The sequence below is a fragment of the Hylobates moloch genome, unplaced genomic scaffold, assembly GCF_009828535.3.
Source record: "Hylobates moloch isolate HMO894 unplaced genomic scaffold, HMol_V3 SCAFFOLD_21, whole genome shotgun sequence".
Taxonomy (NCBI): Eukaryota; Metazoa; Chordata; class Mammalia; order Primates; family Hylobatidae; genus Hylobates; species Hylobates moloch.
Genome location: NW_026652296.1, coordinates 12,113,198 through 12,132,418, shown reverse-complemented (window position 1 = coordinate 12,132,418; position 19,221 = coordinate 12,113,198). Strand labels below are relative to the sequence as shown.

Below are 19,221 nucleotides of genomic sequence, written 5' to 3'. Positions count from 1 at the left end.
TCACCTTGGACGCTGGCTATCCCCTCACCTTGTAAGCTGTGGTTCATGGGGAAATGCTTGGTCTCTTCGAAAGCCCGGCTCATGACTGGCCCCTTGAGGAGAGCATTGATGGAGTCCACCTGGGTGGCAAGAAGCCTGGGGTTGCTTTGGGCCCCATGGCCCTACACACTGCAGACACCTGGGACCCACAGCCCCCGGGTCATGGGCCTCCCCAGGTGTGACAGGAGGAACCCAAAGTTGCACCAGGAGTGGGGCAAAGGTCCTACCTGGTTAAAGAGGTGCTCCAGGCAGCCATGAAGCTTGTCCTGCTTGTCAGATGGGATCCGCATGTCACAGGGCAGCTCATCTCCTGGCAGGAGGTAGAAGCAGCAGCCATCAGTCATTTCTGCCCCACCTCACACCATCCCCAGCACTTTCCTAAGAGGAGGATACAGCTACAGAACTCCAAATCCACAGGCGATCTGGAGTCTGAAGACCGGGTCCTGGCTGTGAGCCACAGGGCAAATCGCCTGACCTCTCTGAGCCTCAGTTTCTTCATCTGCAAAAAGGACAACAGGCACTAACGCATGACAAGATTGTAAAGCACTGCTACTGTTTCCATTCTGCAAATGAGGGACTGAGGAACAGAGAGAAGGAACTGGATGCCATGTCTCCCGATTCCTCGCCCAGTTTGTTCAGTTACATCAGCTGTCACACCCAACTCCTTCCTAGAGCCACCTGGGGACAGTTTGTGCAGTTGACTGTCCTATGTGATGAAATATGTATCTAAAGTTCAGCAATTTCTTCCATTTTACTTGAGCTTCTTTTTCTTCTGTTAATTGAAGTATAATTAAAATTAAATTGTTATGCACAAACTATCTCTGAAAAGACACACAAGACTATAGTGACAGTGGGAACAGCAGTGACGGCCTGAGAACCAAGGGTGGGGGGGAGACTTGTCACCATGCACCCTCTAGGGCCTTTTGAATTATGCACCGTGTGGATACACAACCCACTTGCAAAATGAACTGCTTTAAAGTCTGAAGTAAACAAGACTAAAATAAAAAACAATTTCAGGCTTTCAGTAACGCCTTTAATCCCAGCAATTTGGGAGGCCAGGGCAGGCAGATTACGAGGTCAAGAGATCAAGACCATCCTGGCCAACATGGTGAAACCCCATCTCTACTAAAAATACAAAAATTATCTGAATGTGGTGGCGGGCGCCTGTAATCCCAGCTACTCAGGAGCCTGAGGCAGGAGAATCGCTTGAACCCGGGAGGTGGAGGTTGCAGTGAGCTGAGATCGTGCCACTGCACTCCAGCCTGGCAACAGAGCGAGACTGTCTCAAAAAAAAAGTAAAAAAAAAAAAAAAAAGTTGTAAGTCGAGTATGATCTAATTTATAAAATATTGTCTATGTCTGTCTATCCATCCATCTACCCACCTGCCCATCCATGCATTCACAAGCCCCATCAATGAGCTCCAAATGCTGGCGAGGGTCATTTCTGGGGGAGATGATGAGACTCTCATTCATTTTTATGGACTTCTTTTTGTTGTTTGTTTGTTTGCTTGTTTCTTGAGATGGAGTCTCATTCTGTCACCCAGGCTGGAGTGCAGTGGCACGATCTGAGCCCACTGCAACCTCCCACTCCCAAGTTCAAGCGATTCTCCTGCCTCAGGCTCCCAGGTAGCTGGGATTACAGGTGTGTGCACCACCACACCCAGCTAATTTTTTGTATTTTTAGTAGAGACGGGGTTTTACCATGTTGGCCAGACTGGTCTCAAACTCCTGACCTCAAGTGATCCACCTGCCTTGGCCTCCCAAAGTGCTGGGATTACAGGTGTGAGCCACCAAGCCCAGCCTTAGGTACTTCTTTGAACTGCTCTGTGTCGTTTGGATTTTTGGTTTGCACACATATCATTCTTACAGAAACCATGAGGTCACCCTGTTTAGTTGTCAGCACACTCATCACAACACTCATCATACATGAAGCACACAGAATTGCACCGTGCATGCTTCCATTTGCTCCATCTCCATGACATTCACGGGAACATCAGCTCCAAGAGGGCTCAGATGTTTGTTTCATTCACTGCCACATTCCCAGTGCCCAGCACATAATATGGGCTCAAGAAATACTTGTTGAATGAGTGAATGGAAGGAAATCAAGTACAGGACCATGCAATAAAATACAAAACAATATAACGCAGGGGAAAGTATAATAAAATAAACTAAAACTAAATCTCATGGGGAGGAGCCTCTCTCCCTGAGCACGGGCCGCTGCCGCTCCACTCACCAGACCCCATCTCGTCGCTGCCCAGGTAGGAGCTGTTACTTCTCACGCTGGTGTAGGACAGGACCGAGTCCCGATTGCTGTTACACTCACTGCAAAGGGGCCCAGAGAAGGGGCTGAGTCACCCTGAGCTCAGGCCATCTGGTCCTGGCACCCGAAACCCACTTTCTACAGTGTAGACAAACCCCTGGGCCCTCGGGTGGGCGTGCAGCCCAGAGAGGGCACCGAACACCGGTCCCGGGTCCCAAAGGCAGGGAAGGCCGGCCTGGTAGGTTTTCCATACCTGAGGGCTGGGAAACGTTTCTAGGCTCTAGCACAAAAACACAGAAATAGGAGGAAGACGGTGAATCATTTTCACGCAGGTGTCACTCTGTCCAGTGTCCCCAGGGGACAGCCTTGCCCTGAGATACCTGCCCATTCCCACGGCTCTGTCTTCTATCTCCCCAGCTCCCAGCCTGGCTGGAAACCTCATGAAGACAGAGACTGGATCGGATTCCCTACGGCCCAGGAACTCAGAAGGTGCGGGAGATCAAAACCCACGATCCTGACATTTTTTCCTTCACCTTTTTGAAAATTAAAGGAAAAACTGGAGGACCCAAAAATGTAAGAATGAAATCCCAGAGAGAGGGCAAGATCTGAGACTATGGACATGAGGCTCTGAGGGCACAAAGTGCCACAGCAGCCAGAGCGTCTCCTTCTACAGACACCAGGCGAGCAGGAAACGGGGGATCAGGCAGATCCCTTGATGACTGGAAGAACATTCACGCTGGGAGGACTGGGGGGAAGGTCTGTCTTCTCAAACTGTATCAGTTCTGATTTTTGCCCACAAACAGCTGAAGCACCCTTCTAAGATTCCACTGTAACCACCGTGGGCAAATGTGATGTCACCTTTCACTGGGACCACAGTGCTGGTTTATCTGTAGTAAGGAATTAAACTTACCCATTATATGGCTTATTACAGGAAACTGAGTTTTAGTCTATTTAACCCACTAGTTAGGACCTCACTGATCTTGTTACAATTAACCAGTAGAAAATTTAGATCTTCTCAGGTTAGGAGGGGAAAAAACTGCGCTCTTTCTCCTTGGACCAAATAAACATAAATAGTGCTTGTTTCAGAAACCGTATGTCTTACACTGAGTTTTCAAACACACCACAGAATCTTGCCCTTGTGCCTGACAACATTGCGTCAGCATGTGTGGGGTGACACCGAGGCAGAACAGATGGGTCCACGGGGGGTTGACCCTAAAATGTCAGCTTTGCGACTGGGGAGCCTAAGTGGGTTTTCCGGGCTCAGGGGGCTCAGATGATCCCCCAAAACCACGCTATCAGCAACAGCACCCTGAGCCCACTGCACCCTGAGAAGTGTCCACTGATTCTGACGTTGCCACCGGGTCCGTGGCCTCACCTGTCCAGGGCCATCCTCATCTAACCTCAGCCCCCTGACGGCAACACCCACCTGTAGGAGTCACGGTAACTCATGGTGTCGTGGCCTGAGTCCTCCTGGTCCTCCTCGGCCACCTTGAAGCACACCTTCTTGATGCCCCCATGGTCACTCCTGTCCATCTCGCTCTCTTCACTGACCAGGGGCAGGGAGGAGGCCTCCTCAGCCAAGGACGCGTCGCAGGGCCCACCCGAGGTGGGCTCTGTGATGGTGGACAGCAGCCTACAGGAGCAAAGACCTTGAAGTCAAAGATACAGGCCTGGCCCTTTGTGTCCCTTCCCTGTAAATCCCACCAGCAGCTGCAGGTGTGAGCACTGGCCCTCCTGTTGGGGGTGGGAGACTCGCAAGTTCTTTCACGGCCAAACTACACAAGGCTCTACCAGAAGGTGAGCCGAGAAGCCTTTCCTGTAAAGACCCTGAGAGCAAATCCTTCCACCTCGATAGGCTGTAGGGTCTCAATGACAACCACTCAACTTGCTGTTGCAGTGGGAAAGATCTGGACAGTGTGGAAACAAATGGGCGTGGCTGTGTTCCAATGACACCTTGTTTAAAAATGAAAATAACCAGCTGGGCGCAGTGGCTCACGCCTGTAATCCCGGTACTTTGGGAGGCCAAGGTGGGCTGATCACCTGAGGTCAAGAGTTTGAGACCAGCCTGGCCAACATGGCGAAACCCTGTCTCTACTAACAAACAAAAATTGGCTGGGTGTGGTGATGGGTGCCTGTAATCCCAGCTACTCAGGAAGCTGAGGTATGAGAATCGCTTGAACCTGGGAGGCGGAGTGGCAGTGAGCCAAGATCGCACCACTGCACAGAGCGAGAACCCATCTCAAATAAAAAAAAAAGAAAAGAAAAAGAAAACAACAGGCTGAAGTCTAGACTGGGCCCCTAGGCTCATCAACCCCCACTGCAGGGTGTGATGGTTAAGAGCACAGGTTTTGAAGCTAGCTAAACCCCAGATTCAAATCCCAGTATTGCCATTCTTCAAGCTAATTATTTAAACTCTTGGAGACTCAGTTTCCTCATATGTAAAATGAGATCATATCAGTATCTATATCTTAGGCTTCTGTGACAATTAAGGGAGTTAAAATGTGTAAACAGGCTAGGCCCAGTGGCTCACGCCTGTAATCCCAACACTTTGGGAGGCTGAGGCAGGAGGATCTCTTTAGCTCAAGACTTCAAGACCAGCCGTGAGACCGCATCTCTGTAACAAATACAAAAATTAGCCAGGCATGGTGGCATGTGCCTGTAGTCCTAGTCACTTGGGAGGCTGAGGCCGGAGGATCACTTGAGCCCAGGAGTTCGAGACTGTAGTGAGCTATGATCACACCATCACACTCTAGCCTGGTGACAGTTGGATAAAGTGCTCAGAACAGTGTCTCTGCTGGGCGTGGTGGCTCATATCTGTAACCCCAGCACTTTGGGAGGCTGGGGCGGGTGGATCACGAGATCAAGAGATCAAGACCATCCTGGCCAACATGGTGAAACCCCATCTCTACTAAAAATACAAAAATTAGCTGGGGGTGGTGGTGTATGCCTATAGTCCCAGCTACTTGGGAGGCTGAGGCAAGAGAATTGCTTGAACCCAGGAGGCAGAGGTTGCAGTAAGCAGAGATCGCACCACTGCACTGCAGCCTGGTGACACAGCGAGACAACATCTCAAAAAACAAAAAGAACAGTGTCTCATGCCTTCTAAGTGAGCAGTGATGAATAAGCCCCAGCTAGATGCAATCCCACCACATCTCCACAGTCAGTAGCATGATTAGCCCCATTTGACAAACGAGGAAACCAAGGCTCAGAGTGTTAAGTGACTTGCCTAAGTTTGCACAGTGGATAAGTAGCAGGGCCAGGATTTGAACCCAGGCCTCCTGGCTCTAGAGTCTACATTCTTTTTTTCCCTTATCATGGAATATTTCCATCATACACAAAAGTAGAGAGAATACAATGAACCAAGGTATCCAACAGGCAGTTTCAACAACAGCCACTCAGGGTCCACCTTGTTTCCTCCATTATCCCCATTGCTTTTTATTTCCCTGGAGCATTTTGTTTTGTTTTGTTTTGTTTTGTTTTGAGACAGGGTCTCGCTCTTTCACCCAAGCTGAAGTGCAGTGGTGCAATCATGGCTCACTGCAGCCTCGATCTCCTGGGCTCAAGTCATCCTGCCTCAGCACCCTGAGGAGCTGGGACAGCAGGTGTATGCCACCACGCCTGGCTAATTTTAGGATTTTTTTTTTTTTTAGAGAGAGATAAGGTTTCACTGCGTTGCCCAGGCTGGTCTCAAAGTCCTGGGCTCAAGCAATCCTTCCAACTCGGCCTCCCAAAGTGCTGAAATTACAGGCATGAGCCACCGTACCCAGCCCATTGGAGTATTTAAAACAAGTCCAAGATAGCATGTAATTCCCCCATACCTACTTCCACAGGTGTCTCTAATATATACAGACTTTCTTTTAAACATGTGGTTCTCAACTGGGGACAATTTTGCCCCCTAGGAAACCTTTAGCTATGTCCAAAGACACTGCTACTTGTCTCAACTGAAGAGGGATTTTGCTACCAGCATCTCGTAGGTAGAGACCCCAGATGCTGCTGAACATCCTCCAATGCCCAGGACAGCTCCCCAACAAGGAATAATCCAGCCCCAAAGGTCACCAGTGTCAAGGATGAGAGACACTGCTTTACACAGGACCACACTGCTCGACTATGTCCAACAGAACGAAGGAGTCGTCAATACCATCGAGCACCCAGTCTGTGGACAAACATCCCTGATTATCTCAAAATGCCTCCCCACATGGACATGCTAGAAACCTGCTAAGCACGTTCAGAGGCTGCATCTGGCAGGCCCGTCTCTTGAGTCTCTTTAAAATCTCCAACAGTTCCTCTTCCCCACACCTGCTTCCCCATCATTCATTGAAGAAACCAGGTCATTTGCCACGTAGAATCACCCACCCTCCGGATTTGGCCGGATGCCTCCCCAAGGTGCCACTGAACCACCCTCTTGCCCACATCCTAGAGCTGAGTAGGGAGACCTCGTGCCTTTGTGAGATGACAGCTCCATATCTGCTAGCAAGAGCTTCGTGGGCGGGGCTGCGTGTATGTCCTGTTGTATTACAGCAGAAGGAGAGCTTGCCAGCTGCCTCACTTTCTGTGATGTTAAAATTATAAAGCTCTCTCCGGAATCTTTCAGCAGATAGTTTTAGCCTCACTGATGAGTGCTGCTATATCCACAATATTTCATTAGACCAGTGGTTCTCAGTCAGGGATGATTTTCCCCACAGGGGATATTTAGCAATGTCTGAAGACATTTTTGGTTGTCACAATCAGGTGAGGGGGTGCTACTGGCAGCTAGTGGATAGACGAAAAAGATACTGCTAAATAGCCTATAATGTCCAGGACAGCCCCCCCCCACTACAAAGAATGATGCTACCCACGATGTCAATAAGGCCAGGATTGAGAACACCTGCCCCTGCTCACTCCGGACACCCCCGGCCAGCGCTCACCTGTTGATCTGGGTGACATATTGCTTCATCTCCTTCAGGGCCACATCCAGCTTGGTGAAGAGCTGCAGGTAGGCATCCTGGATCTCACGGTCCTCCTGCTTGAGCAGGAAGCTCAGGCCCCGGTCTTCCTGACCAAGGGTCCCACTGGCCGGCCCGAAGCTGCCATCATGGAGACCCTGGCCTTGGGGATCACCCTCTGCAGCAGGCAAGCACTTCCAGGAGGGGGCAGCCATGGTGGTGATGCAGTGCTGGGTGTAGGACATGGGGTTCAGGTGGCCTGCAGTGGAAGAAGGGAGAGCTCACTGGACAACAGCCCCCAGCATCCACGGGGCCTTTGGCCGGAACAATACAAACCCATTTCAAGGATCCCAATGAAGGAGAAAAATGTCCCTTTTAAATACTCTTAATCCATTAGGTTACTTCAAGAAGACTGTTCCAGTCTGGTGCTAATATGCTTTTAACTACTGTGATCTTTTCCTGCCTGCAATGCAGACATGATGGCTGGTACCCCAGCAGACATCATCATCCACAAGGCATTAAGCCACATCTAGAGATGCTGCCCCACAAAGAGAGAAGGTCATCCCTGATGACCATGAAGCCGCCATTCCAGCCCTGGACGGCTGACCTTCAGACAAGTTTTGGTTTAAGTATCTGGAATGCAACATCTGAACACAGTTTCTAATAGACACACGCAGGTACCTTGCTCCGGGTCAAGGCCGATGAGGGAGGGTTTGCGTCCAAAGCGGATGCTGAAGGACCTGCCCACTGAGGGGGTGGTCTTGGGGTAGGACACTTCCATGAGGTTGATGTGGCAATTGGTGGGGCAGAAGTCCAGGCCACACAGCGGGTGGGGCTCCAGGGGGGCTTGTTTGAAGGGTGGGCTGACCCTGCTCTTCAGCTGGGCTGCAAACTGAGAAAGTGGAGACCATAAGGTCGTGAGTCACAGGGCAGGGTCTGGAATATTGGCCCATACCCAGTACCCACTAGGCCAGATACCCCACAGTTGGACAAAATGCCAGTAGCTCCAAATGAGAAGGGGAACCCCTGGACTGTGTTTCACGGCTCCGGACTGCAGGGAAGGCCTGGAGGAACCCAAGGCCCCAGGGTGCCCACCCTATGCATGGCTCCATTTTGGCTGCCCCTGAGCCGTCCTTGAGGCATTGTCTCTGCCGCACCCTCAGTTCATGAGGCTCAGGGTCAACGTGCCTCTCCATCCCTATGGCGACTGGAACCGGGTGAGGCAAGTGACATAAGCCAAGCCAACACGAACTCCCTTGGAGTTAATTTTCTCCTGGGCTTGCTGAGGCTGGAGCTATCAAGGGCCAACGTGTCCCCACCACATGAGAAGGGCCTGCCTGAGAGTGAACCCAACACAAAGGAAAACGAAGCCAGGAGATGCGGAGAGGCCACACTGCTATGATGTGGTAAGTTCATCTCCATCCTTTTCAGTAATACACACCATACATTCTCCTGTTTGTTTCAGCTGAGTTGGGTTGGGCTTTGTCATTTACAACCCAAATATCCCAGGCTGAGATGCTATGTCTGGGACCCGTGGCAGAGACCCCGGAGGGAGCAGGCAGGCACCTCCTGGTAGCAGGCAATCCTCTGGCTGATGCTCTCCAGCTTGGTGTCGCAGATGTTGCGGAACTCAAAGTGGGGCATGGTCACGATGGCGTTGCTCAGGGCCATGAGCCGCCCGCAGTTCTCCACGAAGACGCTGTCATTGGCAGCAAAGGCCTCAAGGATCTGCAGAAATGTCAACAGCTACTGAGCACTCCCTGTGTGCCAGGAAGATTTTAAGCGGTTCACCCACAGTGACTCCTGTACTACTCGTAATACCCCCCGGGAAGTCAGGTGTGTTGCTGGCTCATATTGCACAGGAGTAAACTGAGGCTAAAGGGACAAGCCACTCTCCACAGTCCCATGCTACCTAGTGGTGGGACAAGGACCAGAATTCAGGGCTCCAGGCTGAGCCTGAGGAAATGGGATTCAAGTGTCCCACCCAACTCCTTTTCCCAACCTTTGATAAGAGAAACTGGCTTCAATCCCCCAGGGTAGGGCAGGGCCAGGCAGTGCCCAAGGAGACCTTGGCGGTGAGGCCGAAGCAGCCGCGGGGCTCCACGATCTTCTCCAGCACATGGCACCTGACGCCTGCTGTGCTCACATACTCATACACCACGCCGTGTTCCAGGTGCACATTGTCCACAGTCAGGGTGACCGTGGGGCTGTCCTCACACAGGCTCAGCCGGGGACCCAGGGACAGCAGTGGGAAGGCTGGAAACCAAAAGAGGTGACATCTGAGCAGAGATCAGAGGGAGGGAGCAAGGCGAGGCGAGGAGGATTCTGGAGGAAGTCTTCCAGGCAGTAGGAAAAGCAAGTGCAAAGGCCCCAGAGCAGGAGTATATTCAGCCAGAGTAGCCAGAGCAGAGAGGCGAATGGGGAAGTGATGGAAGGTGTTGGAGAGCCAGTCTGGACAAGATCACACAAGCCATCCAAGGCCTGGCCCTGAAGACGGAGGGAGCCATCGGAAGGTTCTCTTCTCATCTGGGGGAATAGCCCCCGGCAGGAGAGGAAGGCAGAACAGGGAGAGCCATGAGCAGGCTACTGCCACCGTCCTGGTAAGAAATGATAGTAGCTTGGACCAGGCAGCTGAAACGGGCAAGGAAACAGATTCTCCCCGAGAGCCCCAAGGAGGACCACAGGCCTGCGGACACTGATTTCAGCCCAGTGGGACTCGGACTTCTGACCTCCAAAACTGTAAGTAGTAACTGTGTGTTGTTTTAAGCTGCTGCGTTTGGGTCACTTTTTTATAGCAGCCATCAGAAACTGACATAACATTGCAGGCATCGCGGCCATGCGCAGTGGCGCACATCTGTAATCCCAGCACTCTGCGAGGTCGAGGCAAGAAGATTGCTTCAGCCCAGGAGTTAAGAGACCAGCCTGGGCAACATAAGGAGACCTCATCTCTAAAAAAAATTCTAAAATTTAAAAAATTAGCCAGGTGTGGTGGTGCATGCCTGTGATCCTAGCTACTCCGGAGGCTGAGGTGGATCACTTGAACCAGGGAGGTTGGGGCTGCAGTGAGCTGTGGTCACAACACTATACTCCGGCCTGGGTGACAGAGCCAGACCCTGTCTCCAAAAAGGAAAAAAAAAAACAAACCTGCTGGCATGGAGGTGGACTGGCTGGGAGGAGGGGAGGTGAGGGGACACAGGAGAGGACCCAGCCCCTCTGGAGTCTCAGTCCCTCTGGAAGCTCCTGTCATGCCATGCCCCATCTATTACCTGAATCAGCCTGGTCTTCCTCCTGGGCCTGCTCGCCACTGGGGTCCTCAGTGGAGGCCTCCTGACTGGCTCGTGCTTCCTGGGCATCCTCATGGGTGTCGTAGATCCACTGGTACAGGCCCTGCCAGAAGCCAGAGTAAGGGGACAGCCATGGTGCCGGCAGGTAGGGAGGAGGGGACAGGGCCAAGGTGCAAACTGCTCCTGAGTTCCAGAGCTCTGAAAACTCACTGACCACCAGTCATACTCAGCCCTCACGGTGCACAGTCTATGCTCCATACAGAAGCCAGGGGATGTGAAAACGTGAGGCAGGGCCATGGGTGCAGACACGTTGTCTCTCCTGTGTCCCCAGGGTCTACAAACGTGCCTGGTGCACAGCAAGTGCTCAACACACACACACTGAGTGAACCAGTGAATGAATCAATGAGGGAATCTCGCCCTCCACCAGAACCCTGGCCCCCAACCAAATGGAGTATCCACTTTCACAACCCCCCCTGACTATCTGCCCAACATGCCTATGTGGTGAGGAGAGAGGGTCTGGTCACACCCATTTCACAGCTGTGAAAACCGAGACTCCCGGGTATCATGGTTCAGCTCCTCTGGTTTAAGGACGCAGCGGGAGCACAAAGCTCAGGCCCAGCTCCCTCTTGTTGGGTCAGCAGCTCCACCCTACTCACAACCAGTGGCACATGCAGGCTTTTCTCCAAAGAGAGGACAGCCCTCAGCCACCCGCTCCCACTCAGCAGGACTTCTTTGATGGCCCCGGTTCCTGGTCGACTTACCAGGGCCTCTTCACGCCGACTCCGGAATGCCTGGAAGTGCTCCAGGACCTCAGGGGCACCGTCGTTCATCACGTTGCTGCCACTGACCTTCAGAATGCACTGACCAGCACAGAGCCCTGCAGCCATGGCCTCAGAGCCTAAGGGAAACAGGAGCACATGAGGCTGGGTGCCAGGCAAGTACAAGCAGCCCGCTGAACACTGTTCCCCACCACCCACCATCACAACCCCAGACACGCGCAAGGACTCCATCTCCAGCCCTCCCACCCCAGAGCCACCCTGTCACTCCAGTGCAAAGAATGGATTGATGTTCCCATTTTGCAGAAGAAGAAACTGAGGTTCAGAGAAGTAGTAGCTGGCCCAAGGTCATGCAGCAAGGCAAACGGGATCCAATTCAGGCCCGTTTCACTCTAGAACCTCGTCTCCTTTAAAGTCCTGCAGCCGCCTTGTGCTACTGGGCCATGATCGGCCCCATTTGGCAGAAATGGTGACCAGCTCAGAGAGGCAAAGCCATGCTCTCTAGGTCGAATGGCCAGAAGCCAGGATTCAAACCAGGCCTATGAGACTCCAAGGGCAAGGTTTTTCAGCTATTCCACAATCCCCAAACCATAGGTCTTGAACCCAGGGTTTTTTTATAGTTCATGTGAAAGGTCTGGAAATGCAAACAAATGCCAAGCTTTGCCCAGACATGGGGCAATACAGGGCCTGAATGGTGTGGTGGTGCCAAGTACAGCTCCTGGGGACTTGCATGGCTTCAAACCCTGGCTCTGCCATAGACCAACCCTGGAACCTTCAGCAAGTCCCTTCACTCTCTGGAGCTTGGCTTCCTCATCTGTGAAATGGGAACGCTCATAATCCCTACCCTGAGGGTCCCGGGGAGATCCGATGAGCCAATACATGTGCAGCATTTAGCATCATGCCTGGCACTCAGTAAGTGCTCAAGAAATAGCAGCTGTTTTATTCTTTTTGCCTTCTTCGCCTATGAACACCTATTACTACCTATTATCAGTATCTCTGCGATGTTCTGAGGCAGGATTTCTCACCAAGGTACTACTGACATTTTGGGCCAGATAATTCTGTGTGATTCTCTGGGGCTGTCCTGTGCACTGCGACATGTTTAGCAGGATCCCTGGTCCACCCACTAACTGCCAGAAACACCCCCTCCCCAGTTATGACAAACAAAAATGTCTCCGGACGGGGCCGATGTCCTCTGGAGAGGAGGCTAAGTTGCCCCAAGGTGAGAATCACTGCATTAAGGACAAAATGAAAACCTACTTTAAAATATTATCAAATTCTCAGTAGACTTCTGTCATGGTATGCATTGTCTTAATGATTACCTAGTAAACGCACAACTACAACCACACAAGTGAAAAATGTATGTTTAAACTTTAAAAAGGGGGGCAAAAGGGGGGCACTTAGATGCAAAAAAAGTTTGGGGGCCCAGTATCATAGACCTACTTGGTTCCATCTCCAAGACACAGTGACACCTTTAATAGCACACAAGGAATAGGCAATGCAGAAAGCAGAGGTCTTGAACTGGTGGCCTTTTGGCTGGATCCGGCCACAGAAGTATTGCGGCAGAGCCCCCAAATTTGCATTTGTGGCTTCTCTTAGAAAATCAAGACTGGTGAGAGTGGACCCACATTCCTGTCTGGCAATAAGGAGCTCCAGCTGAAGAGCCACTGCTCCTTCCAGAGTGAACATGTATTTTTTCACCTTGCCATAGTCCTCACCACTCCCCACTGTCTTCCACTGGGATCGCTACCCACCTGTAGCCTGCCTGACCCCAACAGGCATTTGTGTTTGCAAGTCTTGGCATCAGGCAAAGAAAATAAGTGCTGAAGGTATATTGTCTGGCAGAAGCCTCAAGTTCAGAAGGCTCTGAACTCCTGCCACACAGACAGACCGACCATCTTCTGCACCTTTCCCCTCTCTCCCAAGGCTCCCACTCACCTCTCCCCACAGCATAGACGTACGGCGGGGCAGCTCCACGAATCTGGAAGCACAGTGTGTCCGGCTGGTCGGGGATTTTGATGATCCTGCACCAGGTAGAAGAGGCAGGGAAAAAGGCCATGAGGAAAACCAGCATCGCTCCCAATAACCCCAGGGACTACCCAGAGAATTTATGCCTTGGAAACACTGGGAAAATTCAGCCCAAAATGGTAGTAGCAACACCAGGCTTTCCAGCTCCCAAATACAGAGAGAAATGACAATCAGGCAGAGCCCACGCCACCAGGATCTTTGATTAAGCACAACCCACTGGCCTGCCCTTGGAGCTTCTGTCCTCACACAGAAATTCCAGACCATCCTCCCACACCTTCTCCATCGTTCTCCTGTCCTAAGGCCCTTGGAGGTGAGACCAGCACTCCAACCAGTCAATAGTTTAACAATCACAGGTGGGAGGGTGAGAAGTGACCTGGTGGTACATCTCGGTGCTGACCCTAGAAAAACACCCACACAAGTCCCCTAGGAAGGCAGGTCTGGGCCATTCTGTGGGTCGATCCCCAAAGCAGAGAGGCAGCACCTGCCAAGGAGGGCAGTGGGTGTCACTGCTCCTGGAGCGTCAGTACCTTGCCCACATCCCCGTCTAGGCCATGTCTCCAACCCTGTGCTGCACAATCGTCCCTCCCATTCCCCCCTGCAGATAAAGCCGAGCTGGGAGCCTGCTCTCAAACCCAGGTGTTTCCACAGCTTTCAGCGGACACATCCACCTTGGTGCTTTCTGCCACTTCCACATACCAACCCATCGATCAACCACATTTTCCCTAAGTCAGCTCGCCTTTTTACTGAAATAATCATATTTAAAACTTTCCACCCCTCCTGTCAAGAGAAGATCTGTGTTAAATAAAAGGGAAAAGTGAAAAACCAGATGCATAATTTTTCAAAGAGAAAATGCTTTGCTTCCCGGTACCTACCCCTAGCATGGGTCTGCTCCTCCCACCCCTGCTCTTGCACTCTGCTGAGCCACCACCTCCTCAGCTCCCCCCAGTGCCACCTTTGCCCCTGACAATCTGAGCTCCACTTGCAGCCACAGGACTTCGATCAGAAGCTTCCAGTGGCTCCCCATGGGTCCCTGCCAGGGGCCTCCAGGGCCTGGAACCCGTTACCCCACAGACCTCACTACCCAGCCCTCCCTCTCACTCACTGCTCCAGCCCCATCAGCTTCCATCTGCTCTTCCAATGCACCAGACACGGTCCCACTTCAGGGCCTTTACCCTGGCTGCTTCCCCTGCCTGGAGCCCTCTTCCTCCAGAAATCCCCTTGACTCCCCCCTCATCTGCTTCGGGTCTTCACCCCGACTCACAGTGACATCTCCCTGACAGCCATCCCTCTGCACACTCTGGCCCCTTTCCCGGATTTATAGAAACTTGTCTGTGCCACGCTCACCAGCACAGGCTCAGTGTGTGTCTTACTTCTGCATCTGCACATTGTCTGTCTCCTGCTCCCTCCCCCAACTAGATCTGAGATCTATGAATGGTAGGAACAGGATGCGAACCCACGTGGCTGGATTCCCAGAGCCCAAACTGCCACCAAGCACAGAGTGGCACTCTGTAAACATCTGCCGAATGAATGAAGGTCCAGCTCGTGTCATGTGCCTCCAGCAAGGGGGCCCAGCCACGGGAGACCAGGACAGTTCATGCCGCCCCAGCCCTCAGCCACCACTCAGCCTGAGAGGCAGGGCTGCAGGACACCCTGCCCTGGGACACTCACTCTTTGGCCTTGGTGGCCACCAGGAGGCGCAGAGGGCGGCGGGAGCAGAAGGACTGGTTGAGGATGGACTCCACCTCTGAAAAGGGCCGCAGGAACACCAGGTCCTCATTGATGGAGTAGATCTTCCTCCCCACCTGCAGGCCGGCCATCTGGGCAGGGACAGCAGGGGACAGACGTGCACACTGGTTACTAAGCTCCTTCCCTCCTCACCAAGGAAGCTCAAATGTGTTTGGCAGAAGGGTGCTGGCCCAAGGGACCCGGCAGGACTGGGTGACTGTGTGCTGTCTGTGGTAAGCAGTTGAGGGGCACAAGGGACCTGGTTCTGCCTCATGAGCCACAAAGGGAAGCTCATGGGAGGGCAGCTGGGAAAGGTATTCCTCCTGAGGGGAGACTCTGCTGGGGCCTGACCCTGTTGTGTAGGGACATGAGGGTCACACCGGGGTGGCCACCTTGTGTCTGTGGGGGCCTGGCCAAGAAAGATGAAGACCTGCTGACCTGAACCAAGATTCACAACTGCCTCCTTCCAATCTTTCACAACACTGGCAAGGTCAACCTAGCCGCTCCGGCCATGGGTATGTGGCTACTTGCAGCCCAAAGCATTCCTAATTGCCACAAGGGCAAGCCAGGCTCCAGCCAGCACAGCAGGTTCATCTCCCCCACCCACCTCCACATGCCCCAGGAGAAGCCAGAAGGCCCCAGGGCTGAATCCTCGGCCAGCCACACCCTCACTCTCCTAACCTATCCTCCTGTAGGCTTTGCATCAGACAGCAATGAGCTTATCTCATTCAAGTCACTGTGACTGGTTGCAGAAAACTGAGACACCTGCTTTTTTTCCTGTACCTCCCCCCACAGTGTCCAGCAGAGGGCAGTGGTGGAACACACCAGGAGCAGAGCCCCGCGACTCTGCACTCACTCCCAGCTCCTGCAGCCACTGAGGACAGTGGGTCCTGGACTCAGTTTCTCCACGTGGGCAATGAAAGAAGAGGAGTCAGCGATCATTCCAGAATCTCCTGGGCTGGGCTGCCTCAAGGAGGGTGAAGAGATACACCCCGCTCTGCCACCTGCACACAGTCCCTCCCAGCTCCCCCAAGGGCCTCACCTCGGCCAGCGAGCCCCTCTGAACGGACTTCACCACCACAGCCTTGTTCTTCTCCTCGATGTCGAAGCCATAGTCCTCCTCCTGGGGCAGGATCTGGGGGCCCAGGGCAGAAAGAACCCGGTCAGGGAGTGAGGTGGGCCTGCGGCCAGTCCCACCGTGGCCTCCACAGGACCATGACCTCATCCCAGGTCTAGTAGGGAAGTGGCCGGATCCAGGCCAGCGAGACAGAGCAAAACGCAAACAGCACCTGGCACAGAGCCGGTGCTCACTCTGTGCCTGCCACTGGCTTAACCAATCACACAGATCCAAAGGTGTCCAGCCACCAAGAACGTGGAGTCAGAGAGTTTAGGGAGGAGCGGTCCCACCCCAGGGAAGGATGGCAGGCATGCTAGAAACAGGTCTGGGGGTTCCTCAGTGTGGGGCATACAGGGAAAGGCACTCATTCGGTCAACAGACATTGACTGAGATGCTGCCCATCACACAGGCCAGGCAGTTCTCATGGGGGCTGGAGACACCATCTAGAACAAGACAAACAAGCCCAGCCCTGCTTAGTGCGGGAGGCCGACTATAAACGAAAAAAACAAAGAAATATAGGATGTGATGCAGGGAGTGTACATAGTTGGAATTAAAGCACTTAATGGGATAGGGCACGGCAAGGGGGCAGAGAAGGTGCTATTGGAGCTGAGGCCTGAACAAAATGAAAAACAAAACTTCATAAAGAGTGGAGGAACATGCTCCAGGCAGCAGGCACAGCACGTACAAAGGTCCTGAGGGAGGCCCCAAGGCACAGGAGGATAAGAAAAGAGATCAGAAGGTCAGGCACAATGGCTCACGCTTGTAATCCCAGCACTTTGGGAGGCTGAGACAGGTTGATCGCTTGATCCCAGGAGTTCAAGACCAGCCTGGGCAACATAGCAAAACCCTGTCTTTATAAAAAATACAAACATTAGCTGGGTGTGGTGGCGCAGGCCTGTTGTTCTAGCCACCGAGGAGGCGGAGGAGAGGAGAGAGGAGAGAGGGGAGGGGAGAAAGGGGAAGGGAGGGGAGAGAGGGGAATGGAGGGGAGGGGAGGGAAGCAAGAAAGGGGAGGGGAGAAAGAAAAGGAAGGAAGGGCAGGCATGAGAGAGAGAAAGAAGAAAAGAGAAAAGAAAGAAGAGAGAGGAAGGAAGGAGGAAGGGAGGGAAAGAGGGAAGGGGAGGGGAGGGGACTGAGAGGTTTAATTTTATCCTAAGTGTGACAGGAAGCACTGGGGGACTTTACAGTGAGAGGAGTGAAATCAGAGGGAACAGCAGTCCCTGCAGTACTACGGGAGAGAAGTTAATGGAGCCATCTTCATATGAGTCAGGCTTCAGCTTCAACCCTGGCAGTGACCAGAAACCTAACCTCTGAGCCTCTGTCTTGACTGCCTGCTGCAGGCCACGCGTTAAGATGGGGGCTGCTGTGGGATATGCAGGATGAGTTGCTTCAGGAGGCCAATCTCTCTATACAGCGTACGGGGAGGGGACAAGAGAGGCAAGGGAACAGAAAGGGAGACCTGCAAGCCCAATCTCTTTTGTTAGGAGGGTAGTCTCAGCCAGTGATGCAACCTGACCTCTTGGCAGAGTTGCCCCCTACCACCTAGAATCCACCTATTCTGGTACTCCAAGCTGAGCCCCCTTCTCTGTGCATAGCCGGAAGGCCGCCCAGCTCCCATGCCTGTAGGGGGCTCTGGCGAGGAAGGGACAGCAGCTCAGCTGTGCTCCTACCAGCAGGCGCTTGGCCAGAATGTTCTCCACCAGCTTGAAGTCGTTGCGAAGCTGTTTGTTCTTGCTGCTGGTCCCCTCCATCTCCTCATCAGCATGAAAGCGGAAGTACTGGGACTCATCCCGGAACTCGCTCTTCTCCAGCACTGCAGATCCACAGATGTGCACTCAGTGGTCAGATTCACATGGGAAGGTTTCAGCCATGTTTGCCAACTGGCAGGCACAGGCTGGAACTAGGCCATGGACACGTTTGGTTTGGCAAACACTATTCTATTAAAATGGAATCATATGCCAACACTAACATATTAGGATATTTCACAAAGCGATCTGGCTTTCTGACTTCTCTTGAAAAGTCTGAACTTGCCTCACCTGCTATAAAAAGACATTAATATGTTACAAAGCCATAGTAACATATGTGTGGAAATGCAGTAGAAACAGATCAATAACCAGCAGAAGGTAATAGAAATCACATAAGAGGACTAAGTGTTTGCAAGAACTTAGTCTATGATGATGATATATGATCACAGAGTATTCTGCAGATGGTGCATGGAAAACTGACTTGTCCGGGGGCCGGGGTTGGGGGGAAATTGAATCCCTACCTCACACCATATACAACAATAAACTAATGGATTAAAGACCTATGTATGAACAGTAAAACCAAAGCTAACAAAACTAAATATAGGATGACATCTTTGTCCTACAGAAGAAAAGGAGTCTGTGCATAAGACCCTCTTGTACTAGACTAAAATTAAGGACCTCCATTCGATAACAACTCCATACGTAGGTGGCAGATGTGAAGATAACTATAGTGTCCAAAACCAACAGGAATAAATATCTAGAATATAAAAACCTCTAACAAATCAACTAGAAAAAGCTCAGAAGCTCACAGACAAATGGGCAAAGGATATGAACAGTCAATTGACATAAGCAAACTCCAATGAGCAGTAATTTGTGAAAAGGCGCTCAGACCTCTCAGAATGAAATGATGCTGAGACACTTTAGATCAAAAGTTGGCAAACTCAGTCCCCGGAGGCCAAATCTGCTCCACTACCTGATCTTATGAATAAAGTTTTATTGGCACACAGCTACAGCCATTTGTATTTGTACTTGTATTATCTGCAGCTGCTTTTGAGCCACAAGGACAAAGTTGGATACTGTGACAGAAGCTGTATAGCCCACAAAGCCTAAATTGTTACTAAGTGGCCCTTTACAAAAAAAAATATACTGACCCCGGCCAGGGGCGGTGGCTCCGCCTGTAATCCCAGCACTTTGAGAGGTCGAGGCAGGCAGATTACCCAAGGTTAGGAGTCCCAGACCACCCTGAGACAACATGGAGAAACCCTGTCTCTACTAAAAATACAAAATTAGCTGGGCATGGTGGCGCATGCCTGTAATCCCAGCTACTCA

At 52.1% G+C, this 19,221-nt stretch overlaps 1 protein-coding gene across 2 annotated transcripts in view; it reads right to left on the bottom strand.

The window, feature by feature from the left end:
- Nucleotides 1–19,221, bottom strand: part of PREX1 (phosphatidylinositol-3,4,5-trisphosphate dependent Rac exchange factor 1) — a 206,644-nt gene that overhangs the window by 17,733 nt on the left and 169,690 nt on the right. For both annotated transcript variants that reach the window (XM_032143074.2, XM_032143076.2), the window contains 14 exons: nt 17,818–17,960; nt 16,073–16,165; nt 14,974–15,122; nt 13,216–13,301; nt 11,266–11,402; nt 10,487–10,607; nt 9,289–9,476; nt 8,787–8,948; nt 7,902–8,112; nt 7,203–7,479; nt 3,725–3,931; nt 2,272–2,360; nt 267–349; nt 29–119 (listed from right to left, as the gene is read on the bottom strand). In XM_032143074.2, the coding sequence (XP_031998965.1) occupies nt 29–119; nt 267–349; nt 2,272–2,360; nt 3,725–3,931; nt 7,203–7,479; nt 7,902–8,112; nt 8,787–8,948; nt 9,289–9,476; nt 10,487–10,607; nt 11,266–11,402; nt 13,216–13,301; nt 14,974–15,122; nt 16,073–16,165; nt 17,818–17,960 (2,037 nt within the window). The remainder of the gene's footprint in view (nt 1–28; nt 120–266; nt 350–2,271; nt 2,361–3,724; nt 3,932–7,202; nt 7,480–7,901; nt 8,113–8,786; nt 8,949–9,288; nt 9,477–10,486; nt 10,608–11,265; nt 11,403–13,215; nt 13,302–14,973; nt 15,123–16,072; nt 16,166–17,817; nt 17,961–19,221) is intronic.